A 12958-nucleotide genomic window follows, 5' to 3' on the forward strand; every position below is an offset into this window, starting at 1 on the left:
TCTTACTTGTAAAGGGCTTTCACACAGCACAAGTGCTTACAAATATTAAAGGATCAAAACCCAAATGCACTGGGCCTGGTGCCACAGGAGCGGGTGAGCAGACGGTGAAGGCCAGAATCTGCTAAGACGTGTTTAGGATGTGAAATTGTTGGAAATGTCTTACGTTCTTTTTTGGCTTCTGTGAGATTCCTAGACAAAAAGTGGATGCTCTATTTCTCCCAGGTGAAACTAGCTCTACAAACCTCCAAAGTAGCAAATCCCTATTCCATCTCAGGGTCCCAAGAAGGTAGTGAAACTTTTGCTGTGTGGCCAGCAGCCTGGCTTCTTTCTGTGGCTTTCCAGTTGGGCACTATCTTCCCACCATCCCTTCCAGGGAACCGTTCAAAAGTGAGAGGACATTGCACTCTCTCCCCTCACCCAAGAACACTGGGTCTCCAGTGGTTCTCAACAAAGGTCAGTCACTAACCATATGCCATTAGCCATAAGCCGTTCAGAACAGGCTGTTCCGTAACTAGGTTTCATAACGAGGTTTCTGCTGGAGCCTAACTACGGCAGTTCCTCGTTCATGGCTCATCTACAGTATTTTATCGGTCAGAGTCTGCTGAGTCAACCTGATAGCAAAAGTCCCTAAGTTTTCATTCCCAAGTAACTGTTTGGCGGTGTTTTGGGGTGGGGGGTGGGAGTGATTCAGTTTTCTACTGGTGACCTCCCACTCTTCTCCCCACTCAACTTGCCTTGGAGTCTGACCACCTAGGCAGGTTCTCAGATAATGAAATGTGTGGACTGAAGACATCACAAAGGGGCCACTAGCGAGACTTCCAGACAATACCTGATGGAATACTTTTCTGGGTGGCTGGTTCTTTAGTGTGAAATCATTTCTGAAAGTTGAGTTTTAGAAGGCAAAATGACTCTTCCTCAACTGCCCTTCCTAAACTCAAGTCTGCAATTTGTAGGAGAAGCTGGATGAGAATCAGCTTAATTTGATCCAGGAAGTGTGTGAACTCATCAGCGAAGTGAGAACAGAAGGGATTGATCATATGAAGGACCTGAAGAAAAAATGGGGCTCCGCCAGACCTGATGAAGGAACAGAAGAAAACCCAGCCAAAGTACGTGGTTTCATTTAGCAATGGGATATTTACACTTCTTCCTAGCATCTGCCCCCACCGCTCACTCTGTCTGCATTCCAGTCTGGTTTCCCTGAGAAAGCATTGCATCAAGCATTTAAGAGGGGCACTGGGGGTCACTGCACAATCGTCCGATTTCCTAGAAGTCGTGTTTCTGACGTTAGGATTCATGCCCTTCCCGAGAAAAGTGGTAGGAGGAGCCTTTTCTTAAAGTGAGCCTTCTTAGCAGGAGCAGCTGTGGGACTTGGAACAGGACAACTGCAACCTGACCGCCCTGGTGTGCAAAATGAGGAGCCTGGGCCGCTGGAGGCTGGCTGTGCAGCAGGCTCGCTTCCAGGGCCAACTGGGCAGGGCCGAGAAGGTGAGCTTTCGGGGAAGGAGGGCCCGGCGCAGGGGTTGGAGGGGCGGGGGGCTTGGCAGGCTGGCCTCCTTGGCTGCAGCTGCTGTTCTGCTGTTGTGGGGCAGGACCAACCATCTTAAAGGATCTGACAGTTGGGAAGTTTTCTTGGGAATGGGTGATGTCAGAACCTCAGACGAAATGAGAAAGAGCCAGAAGCAAATGAATGGTAAAGAAGTAAATGAGAGAGCAAATCAGAGAGGTTAGCATGAGGGAGGGGTAGATAGAGGAGAGACTCCACCAAGGGCTTGAGGCGGCTTCATCAAAACACTGCACATATTTGAGTCTCAAACATGATTATCCGAGGAAAATTAAGTAACAAAATAATAAGTGGAAAATCTGCTTTAAGGCAAATCGAAAACAAAGCACATATCATAGTTGTTTGGAAACTTTCACCTACAGTTCCTGAAAGTCTTTGTTTACTCTGATCTGTCACACTGTTCCTAACTGAAATCATGGAGGCAGTGAGCAGCCGGGGCTCCATTCTACCGGAAGTCTTAAAGAACAGCGGGTGATGGAGTGGTTTGGAGACTGCCCATGAAACTGAAAGTATGGGAAGGAGATTTACTTCCTAATTTTTGTGTTTGGGATATTCACAGGAAGCTATGAAAAATAAAAAAGAGTGTTTGAGCATCAAGCTAATGGCAGAACAAGAAGTGGTTTTATTTCGTCAACAGTTACAGGCTCTGAGGCAGGCCCTGGCCAGGGCTCAGGCCGACAACATGAGGATGCGCCAGCAGCAGGACAGCCAGGTATCTGAGCGCCAGAACCTCTCTTCCTCCCTCTCTTTGTGCTTTGCCAAGCTGAATGTGGCAACTAGAAGCAGCCCATGCTGCCCATAGCAGTCGCTGGAGCTCCACGGCGTGAAGCCGAGCAGATGGCACTGCCAGGAAAAGATGTCCTGGACCTCAGCTTCTTTTCTCCCTCCTTTCCAACCCCAAAACCATGGGCAGTGGCCAAAAGGCTTTTGTTCTTATTCATATTGACTAAGATGGTGAAATGTTACTTATACATAAGATCGTTTGTGTATGTGTGTGTGTGTGTGTGTGTGTGTGTGTGTGTGTATCTTTTCACCCAGAGCATCTTGGGGTCTAGGTCTCTGCCTTTAATACAGTCCTTTCATGCTTCAAGCATGCTTTCCATTGACATCAACCCTCTGCACAGGGAGTGTCTCTGCTGTCAGCATTATGCCTCAAGCAGAGCTTATTAGGTCTTTTCCTGATGATACATGCTAAGTCTTCATTTCAGAAGTTGCTGCTGCTCAATAGGAGCTGGCACCAAAATAAAGGTGTTTCTAAATCTAAACTCTTAATAACTGCGGCAACCCGCTCAGTGCAAAGGAAGCGGAGACACTAGATCTAGAGAAAGAGAGAGAGACCGCTGAGTTTAAATAAGAGCCAGGGAAAGCAAATCATATTTAAAATAGGAGATATAATTTGTTCCTTTTAGATGTTAATTTCTCCATCATTGTGTACCAGGTGATTATGGTGTATAATTATGTAAACCGTGAGCTCGCCATGCAAGTACAGTCAGTCCTCACCTAATGTCCTTGATAGGTTATGTGACTTTAAGCAATACAATGTAAGAAAACCAACTTTACCATAGGTTAATTCATATAAACAAGAGTTAAGTTTCTACGAGATCTCATCAACGCTATAACAAAACGACGCTGAACAAAATTATGTTATTATTATTATAATTAAGAATCGACCATCTAGTGCTTACATTGCTACTGATTATAAAAATTTCAGGACAAAAAACAGATTATTACTATTGTTTTCCTTCTTTAACCATCTGGAGTCTGGCTTCCCCAAAGCTATTCTGGAAGTCAAAACAAGGCGAGATTCGAATCTCCCTTCGCCACTCATTGCATGTATTGCGTCACCCTGTCTCCCCAGGTTACCCTCCCCTGCTCTCTCATGATAAATGCTCAGTGACAATGCAGATGTAGTTTGTGATAGATGGTACAACTGTTTGGTTAGTAAGCTAATGAACATACACGTTATCATCAAATTTTGGTATTAAAAGGCCAAACTATTTGACCTGGTGTTACTGCATTGTTTGTTCGTTCGATTGATTGATTGACTGATTGATTTCTCCCCTGACTGTTGCCTCAGGGCTTACATTAAGTGCCAGGCTGACCTGAATCCCAGTGGCCTTGCTGCTGGCTGGCACAGGACAGAACAGCTTGGCTGTATTACCTTGAACTGAGGAACACTCCACACAGTTCTGCCCGGAGCCCTAATGGAAAGGACAATGGTGTTGCCCAACCTGTCCTTCCTTGTCTTACGCTGAGAAGAGAGACTCTGTGTCTCATTTCCTCTGGCCTTTTTCTGCCACAGGCTCAATTGCTGAAAGAATTAGAGCACAGAGTGACCCAGGAAACTCTCCACCGGCAGCAGCTGGATTTACTGAAAACCTCCAGCATGGAGAAGCTCTTGGAAGATGTGGAGCAAAAGGAACAGCACCTGCGGATACTCACTGAAGAGGCTGAGAGGGCTTCTAAACTGGGCCAGCTGCAGAGGAAGAAAATTCAGAGAGAAGTCCGACAGGTAACTCCAGTCAGGGTGCGCCGGCAAGAATTGTTTCATTCTTCCCGTCTTCTCCCTGCCTCTCATGTCTTCCATGGCAGTATTTCTCCACCTTTGTCACTTCTAGGCCCACCAGGAAAATGGAAATATTTATACCACACTGGATGATTGCTCAGGTTGCTTATGGCAGGAGATGATGGCTTAATGACAGCAAGACCCGGAATCTTGGCACCCTTGCAACCCACTTGAAAAGCGTGATTTCCACCCAGCTCTATACTTTGAACTAGGGAGGCTTTAGGAAATTCTGACAATCTAGAAAAGCAACCAGTATAATAGAAGCTATGATAAGGGGATTTTATTTATGGTTTTTCCAGAACTGCAGAGACAAGAAGGAAAGACAAATGTGGTTCCCAGACATAACATATTTTTGTTAAATATACCCTACAGCAGAAAGGAAAAAAAAAAAGAGGAGAAAATAATATGTAGATGTGGATTAATTCAAGTTTCAACAAAGGAGACCACAGAATGTAATTCAATAGAAAAAGAAAAAGAAACAGCACTTCCAGAGGAGGCGCTTCACAGGTATTCATTGAATGAATAAATCTATTAATTCACCAGAGATATTAGGAAAAAGAAATTGGAAAGTTAAATTAAATTATTGGACAGGAATTTCAAGTGCTAAAAGAGAAGATCAGTAAGGAGAATTCTACCTTAAAAAATGCTTAAAAAAAAAAGGATAAAAATCGAATCGAGGAAACACTAGAGAAAATATTGTTATAGAAATGGAGAGAAAATGAGTAACTTTAAAAGAAAGTTAGAATTTCACGTTTATTTCATGAAAAGTAAACTAAAATATGATTAAACCCACAAGAAATATTTAGTGCCATATATTCGTCCTTCAAATTATGCTTTTTCTAAAAGTCACCACAAAATAGGGAGGTTCATAAAGTAGTTTCTCAAAGTCCTCTCTAGTTAATAGTTAATTTTTATTTAACGGCAGAGATTCTAAAAGAAGTCGAAACAAATATTTTGAGGTTTCTCTAAATAAATATATGTTTTTAGTATTTCTTTGTAAAACAATCATTCCACCTTTCTAAACTACCCCTCCAACTGCCCTGGCAGCTCATGTGCCCTGGGCTTAGGGACCCCATACAACAATCTACCTTCAGCCAGCAAGAGCCCCCATGGCCAGCAGTGGCCTCGTTAACCCATCTCCTTGAATTCCAAGGGTGGATTCTGACCCTCTGATCTCAGAGACAGTGAAAGGCCTTGCCTACTTCCTGCTCCTGGGGAGATCATTTAGAGCGTAAGTCCTAGAACCAGACTTCCTGATTCACACTCCCAGGTCCTCCAGCTGCGTGACTCTGGACAAGGTCTGCGGTTTTCTCATCAGTGCAATGAAAGATAATGGACTCACCTCAAGGGATTTGAGGGAAGATTAAATTAGCTAATTGAAATGAAACACTTAGAACAGGAACCGATACAAAGATCTCTATAAATATTGGCCGTTTGTCATTTTATTGGGAATATGAAGGTGGACAGCTTTGGAAACAGGTAGATAGCCCTGGATTCACATCCCGGCTCTGCCACTAACTGGTTGTGTGACCTTGGGCAGGTCACTGCACCTACCTCTGTGAAGTGTGGGGGATGGGTTGCTAATACAAGATCCTTATTAAGCATGTTCCTTTACTTTGCTTATATTTTTCAAATTGACTTAACTCTTGCCTGGCCAAGAGAGTCTTGATATGTTTCCCATGGCTCCTGCCCATAGTATATAGAGGGACCTTAGACCTAGCTTATATTAGGAAGTTTTTCTAACTCTGGGGACCTGATCATCTACTGAAAGTCAAATTACACTTGAAAGTATCCACATATACAAGGAACCACCCCTTTAACATTTGGAAGACAAGCCTGTGGTCACAGCCCTGAGAGTTCGGGGACCTTATGTTTGAGTCTCTACAGATAGGAATAAGATTTAAAATGTATGGCTGTATTTTTTAAATTAGCATGTGTATAAGTTTCCTACAGCTGCTGTAACAAATTAGCACGAATGAGGTGGTTTAAAACAACACAGTTAGGGAGGTGAGAAGTCTGAAATCAAGGTGTTGGTTCCTTCAGAAGGCTCTAAAGAAGAATCTGTTCTACGCCTTTCTTCTAGCTTCTGCCTCTTTTGTCATGGCCTTCATCCTTATGTGTCTCTCTGTGTACATGTACCCTCTCTTCTTCTTATAAAGGTATTAGTTATGGGATTTAGGACCCACTATTAATCCAGCATGACTCCATCTTAGTGACTTCCACAAAGATTTTTTCCAATAAGATCATGTTTCGAGGGTCCAGGTAGACATGAAGTTTCAGGGGACATTATTCAACCTACTATGATAGCATTATTTTTTATAATTAAAAAAATAGGAGATAAAAATAAATTTCAAAAGAAAAAATACCTGTGATCTCTGCAAATGAGGTGTACTTTGGACCCAGCAACTCTCTGGATGGGCACTTTGGGTCAGCTGTGCAAGGAGCAGTTACATGAGTTAAACACAAAGTTTGCTTCCACATGTGGGCTTTATATCAGGCCTCAGGGCTTTTCTCAGCAGATGATGAGCTGAGCTGATACTAGAGATCTGGGAGAGAGATCAAATCTTTCCTCTGTTTGAAACTGTTCAGGGGCTCCCACACCTACTTGGGGTGGCTTGGCTGACAAGGTCCTCTGTGAACAGGGCCCTCCCCACTCCCCTTGCTCCTCTCCCACTCTGGTGAACATAAAATATATCTTTTGTGAGTAAACGTCTGAATATTACAAGGTAATAAGGGATTCCAAGGGCTGCCTCTGCTCTTTTTTGGTTAAGTTCTTGGCCTTCCTAGAGCTCTTGATTCTCAGAAAGCTGAGTTCAGCCTGACCAGGACTTTGTGAAGGCTTATATTCCTGGGATGGCCTAGACCCACACTCTCTCTAGTAACCCCTGGAACTGTTTATGCACCAAAAAGCATCTCTGCTTCCCAAGCTCTTTCTCCCCAGATGAGAAGCCGGCTTGCCCAGGAGCGTAGCATGAAGCTGGATGCTTTCCAGCGTGTAGAAGAGCTACAAAGTCGGCTTGACGACGCTGTGAGAGCCTCTGTCCCGATGAGCTCACCAGGTGGTAAGTAGATACCCTGCTCTGGCTAGAATAAACTCTAAGGGCCAGGGGTCAGAGTTGAGGGAGGTTCTCAGGGACTAGCCATAATGACCCATGGGTTATTGAGTGGGTGCGCCATGAAATTTGTTGAATGAATGAATGATACATGAATGAATAAATCTTAATTCTAATTTGCAGTCAGAACGTTCTACTTTAGTTCTCCCTGGAGTACTGTCATCCTGTACTAAAAGGTTTCAATCATAAAAAAACTGATCCCAGGAGTGTCTAATATACCACTTAAAAAACACTGGTTACTTCACTGGATTTTGAAGCATCTCAACGTCTTGGGACATTAATGACCACACTTCTCAGATGTTATTCATAAAGTCCCTTATGATTCTTGGGTGCTGAGAGCTTGAGAATTTTTATGGAAATGGCAATTAAAACAGCCTTCTTGGGCTGTGCCACCTACAAGCAGCATGGAGCCAAGGCCAGGCCCCATGGTATCTCTAAACTAGCTTCTTCCGCTATGAGAACTAAATAAATTCCAAATTCTCTTCTAGCTCTAACACATAAGCAAATATCAATAAACATGATTAACCTATTAAGATCAGCTGACCTTCTACTTTTCTATTCTGTAGTGTAGACAACCTGCTGATTGAGTGTGGGGACTTTGGAGTAAGACAATAAAGGTTCAAATCCCGGCTTCAACACGTCTAGCTAAGTGACCTTAGAAAGGTTAATTAGCCTCTCCATAAAATGAGAATATCCACCTCAAAGGCATCTTCTGAGGTTTAAATGAAATAATGCATGTCTAGCACATAGTATAGTAGCACTAAGTAACTGTGCAAATATTGGCCACTATACTTTCATATGTATGTTGTACTTTATCTGTGTTTATTTTTGGCTACTTACCAGTGTGAATTTTATGAGAAAACACAGCCTTTCAGAAGCAGAAAGATCTGTTTCAAAGATCCAGACATGAAGATCAAGTTACTATAGATTTATCAAGAGCAGGGCGGTGCTTGTCCTAAAGCCCAGAGGCCCTCCTCCCTGCCCATGTCAGTGCTGCCTGGGCCCTGAGAGCAGGGCTGGAGTCCTTCACCATAGCTGCTGGGTCCAGAGAGGAAGAATATAAAGAGCACCCAAGGGCTCTATTTTGGACTCTGACCCTAAGTGTGTCACAGTCCTCTCCACATGTCCTGGGATTTTTCTATCTCTCCCTTTCCCCTCTGCCTCCAGCCTGGCCAAGCATCTTTTTAATCCCTTTCTGCGTTAATGTGTCCTATGAAATTGGTATCCATTTTCTTCAATACCTGCACAGTTACAAAGGAGACCCAGAGTGGGGCATGAGGAACAAGGGGGGAGCCCTAATTCCCAGGACTGAGGATGTGGTGGGAGTGAAAGAGCAGCCTTTGTCCCAGGAAGCAGAGGTAGAAGTCACTCCCCAGCTTGGCCCTCATCTGTCTCCATCTGTCCCCATCTGCAATGACAGGAATAGGGTTTGCTGAGGACTTCCTACTTGTAGATTCATCAGAGGGAAGAGATCAGCTCATACCTGTCTATATAATACCCATCCCTCCAAGGGGACAGGCAGATGTCACTTATCCTTTAGTGCTAAAGGGTAAAAGTTGGCAGTTTCCATTCCTTTCTCAGTTGTTCCAGCAGGAAGTCAGGTGGCTCAGGTCGCTCCTTTCTGTGGGGGCGGGAGCGGCAGCCTCCCTGCTCCCCGTATCAGAAGCATCAGAAGCAGTGGCAGAGTGAAGGGGTGAGCTCTCTTTACTTGCTTGGTATTAACACAGTTTCCCCTAGGATCTTGCAACTCCTGAGAAACTATAATTTGTTCTCATGCAGTCATTCTCAAAATGCTTCAGGAAAAAAAATCAACTGGCTGACAAAACTGTGAAATGTTCAGAAGTGGACTGGCTTAATTTGGTTTGATCAAGGGTTGAACTATTTCACGAGGCCTGGTTCCCCCCCCACCCGCCCCCCGCAGGGCTCTGAGAATGCTAGGAGCAGAAAGGAAGCGGGCCCTTGGGGAGTGAGATGGCCGCTCCCACGTGGCTCTCTCGTCCAGTGTTCCAGCTCGCACAGCAGGAGTGGGGTGTGGAGATGGGATGGTTAAGAAGAATCGGGCTCTGACTGGGCTAACTAGGCTCATGTGCTCAGTTGTGAACAAATCACTTAAGAAAGAGACTAAGATGCCTGGTGGGTTTTCCCTCCGCTCACATGGTCCTCCCCTAGGGCTAAGGGTGCGTCAGCTCACTTAGCTCACTTGCTTCTCTTCTCAGCAACTATTTTAATTATTCCTCATCTCTTCAAACGTTCAGACACAGCCCTTCTCCCACTTCCCCGCCCCCTACCCTCCAATGCTTCACCTCCCGTTTCACAGAGAAGTTAAAAGCCACCAAATGAAAAACTCTACTTCAAGTCCCCAGCCTACCTAAGTCTATACATGGCTGCTTCTCATTCCTTCTTGTCAAAACGGTAAAGGTGCCCTTTTCCACCCTGGGCCAGTCCCGGTGATAAGAGCCCACTGCTCCTACCTTCTCAGGAGCCTTGAACTGATCCTTACCTGCTTCCTCTCTACACACCCATATTTCTCACACATCAATCCTTTTAATCTTGTAACCAGCAATTAATTACCTATTGAGCATGTATGTGCTAGGATTACAAAATCCACTGTAAAATAAAATTAACATCTATCCAGTTGGTTGAGCCAGAAATCTAAGAGCTATTCTTCCTCACCCGGCAAATCCAGTTAATTACAAAGTTCTATTAATTTGAATCTCCCTCAGTCTGTCCATTCTACCCACAACAGTCCAAGTCACCCATCATCTCTTTCTCTTTCATTCAGTCATGTGACCCTCAGACAAAAGACCATCCAAGTTTTGACATTTTGCACTCGAAATTAATGAAGCTGAATTATATGCCCATTTTAAGCTTTAAAATGTTATGAATTACATCTAGACCTGTACATTACAACCAGAGATATAATTTAATGTTTTTAACATTATAGGCCTTAGATCCCGAGCTCAATACTCCCTAAGTTCTGCTTCCATATCATCCAGATACTCCCAGCAACACCTTTTAAAGACTAATCTTATGGGCAATAAAATAGCAAGAGGGATTCAAAGGCCAAAGACTGTAAGTACCGATACATTTGAATATATATATATGAAACGATGAAAAATGTAAATATGAAATTATGGTTTTAGGGGTCGCTTCAAACTTACATTAAAAAATTAGATATCAGAATCTTATCTAGGTGCTTGAGTCTAGATAGTAAAATTCTGGATTTCTCCCAAAGAGAATTTATCCTACTTTGCCACCTTGCTGACATCACTCCTCAATAATAAAATGCCGATATTGAAACAAGCCCCCAAACACTCAATTACAGTTCAATAAATGGGTGTTGAAGTCAATACCAACTCCTTGCTCTGTGTCTGAAATTTTTCTTTTTTCCCACTCATCCACAATAATCAACCAGCAGCATCGGATTCCTTATCCGAGTTCCCTAGCAGAGCAGTTTCAGAAGTTCATTTAAAATAGTGAGAAATCTACCATCCAAAGAATGCTTGGAATGTAAAGTAGCTTGAGGTATAAAACGTATTTGAAAAATTTTTAAAAAATATTTCAGCTCTTAGTTTATGTTAAACAACATTTACATCCTGTTCCACTGCCATCTCTGTACTACTTTAATAAGTATTACACTCTTTGCTCCATTGTCTTTCAGAATCCCCTCTAGAGATTTAGGAGCTTTTAAGATTGACCTAATCAACACATTTAAGAATTCCTCCTCTCATATTATGTTAAGTAAAATAAATCAGACAAAGAAAGATAAATACCATATGGTTTCACTTATATGTGGAATCTAAAAAACAAAATAAATGAGCAATCAGAACAGAAACAAACTCATAGATACAGAGAACAAACCCATGATTACAAGATAGGAGGGGAGTTAAGGGGCTAGGCGAAAAAGAAGAAAGGATTAAGAAGTACTAACTGACAGTTACAAAATAGTCACAGGGTTGTACAGTACAGCATGGGGAACATAGTCAATAATATTGTAATAAATTTGTATGGTGCCAGGTGGGTACTAGACTTATGAAGGTGGTCACTTCTTAAGTTATATAAATGTCTGACTGCTATACCATACACCTGAAACTAACGTAATAGTGAATGTCAACTATAATTGAAAAGTAAAAAAGAGTTCTTCCTTCCTTACCTTGAGAAAAATTAAGAGGAAAAGATTTCATCATTCTATCAGAGGAAATATGCCATCCTAGAGCCTCTTTCAAAGGTGTAATTCTGCAACTGATGATCTAGTTATTGGATCAAAAGTTTGCTGCAGTTTTTCTAAACATGCAATTAAGAGGTGATATACACAGAAAGGGAAGAAACTGGTTGAGATCCTTGACCACATTGTTAAGGCTCACTATTTGCTTCGCCAATCCCCGTGGCATCATCTTTCACCAAAATGTGAAATTCTAGTATATGTCTATTTATTTATGAAAAAGCCTTTTTCCAAAAGGACGCAACGTTCAGTTGATGTGTATGAGACTACAGGAGCTTTTAAGATTCACTCCATCCACATTTCACTCCCCAAAGTGAATTTTCCTATTGTGAGGGAGGTTAGCATCACAACTGTTATGGTTGAGAAGGCCACAGAGTAGCTAAATGCATTACTAGAGATCTACTATATTTGAGAGATTTATAAGGATGATGTTCTAAAGCTATTGTGGGACATCTACTGTACTTACAGAAATAAATCCTAATAATTAAGGAAGTATCTTATGGGCCCCTGGCTTGTGTACAGTATAGAGACCCCATACAAAAAGTCTAAGCTCCAGGAAAGGCTAAAAATTAGTTGGAGCCTCTTCAAATCTAAGGTCTGACCTCTTAAGTAAGGCCTATGAAATGAGTCAGGTAAGTATAAACTGAAGAGGAATTTATTAAACTGAAAAGGAATTTATACATGGCTGGAAGGTAAGACCACCAATGATTTTCTTAAAAAAAAAAAAAAAGTATTGCACTCACATTAATATCTTAATGATAAAATATTAAGGAATTTTTATATCACTCTAAATATAGGATATCTTTTCTCCCTTAGAAGGAAATGGCTTTCCATTGATGGATTCATTCTGACCAGTTTCATTTACAACAAGTGGCAAAATACGTATAAGAAGGCACACTAAATGATCTAACCCAAATTGAACCAGTGATCTTGGTCTCATTAGTAATAGTGACTTTTAATGATACTATAATAATTATTCACCATCTTCCTTAAAAGCTCCAATATCTACTTAATATTTATGTTGCAGGTACCTATTAAACACAAAAAAAGGACTGACGATGCCTTCCTACCCCATGTGGCAGAAAATGTCCAACTTTCTGCTTTTCAAGTTCAAACAGCTCCACCCAGAATCCCATTCAGACCTGACTGGTAATCCTATATTCTTTTCCAAGTTTTACTTCTATCAGCAATTAAATAAATAAAAATAATTCTAAACTCATTAAACCCTTTATCTAATTTTTATTATCGGTACTGTGAAGATAGTGTGAAAGGTCTGAGATGCTTATACCTTTAATGTCACAGGTGAAGTAGGATTTGGCCCTAGATTTTAAAACATAACATTGATTTACATTTCTACAACCTAGGTCTTGCCTCTAGTCAACCAGCAGCCCCTCAATCTCAGTCTAGAGTTATTAATTAGGTAGAATAGCTAGAAGAAAGGGCATTGCTGCTAAGCAGTATTAACAAGTGAAAACCTAGAACAGAGATTAATCCAA

General features: G+C 42.1%; 1 protein-coding gene across 1 annotated transcript in view; it reads left to right on the forward strand.

The window, feature by feature from the left end:
* LOC107518481 overlaps nucleotides 1-12958 on the forward strand; it is a 148465-nt gene extending 135507 nt beyond the window's left edge. The window contains exons 41-47 of the mRNA XM_036220740.1: nucleotides 954-1106; nucleotides 1354-1485; nucleotides 2121-2273; nucleotides 3864-4073; nucleotides 7069-7189; nucleotides 10185-10312; nucleotides 12490-12958. Coding sequence (XP_036076633.1) covers nucleotides 954-1106; nucleotides 1354-1485; nucleotides 2121-2273; nucleotides 3864-4073; nucleotides 7069-7189; nucleotides 10185-10312; nucleotides 12490-12615 — 1023 coding nt within the window. The 3' untranslated portion in view covers nucleotides 12616-12958. The remainder of the gene's footprint in view (nucleotides 1-953; nucleotides 1107-1353; nucleotides 1486-2120; nucleotides 2274-3863; nucleotides 4074-7068; nucleotides 7190-10184; nucleotides 10313-12489) is intronic.

The sequence above is a fragment of the Rousettus aegyptiacus genome, unplaced genomic scaffold, assembly GCF_014176215.1.
Source record: "Rousettus aegyptiacus isolate mRouAeg1 unplaced genomic scaffold, mRouAeg1.p scaffold_m13_p_1, whole genome shotgun sequence".
NCBI classification, from domain to species: domain Eukaryota; kingdom Metazoa; phylum Chordata; class Mammalia; order Chiroptera; family Pteropodidae; genus Rousettus; species Rousettus aegyptiacus.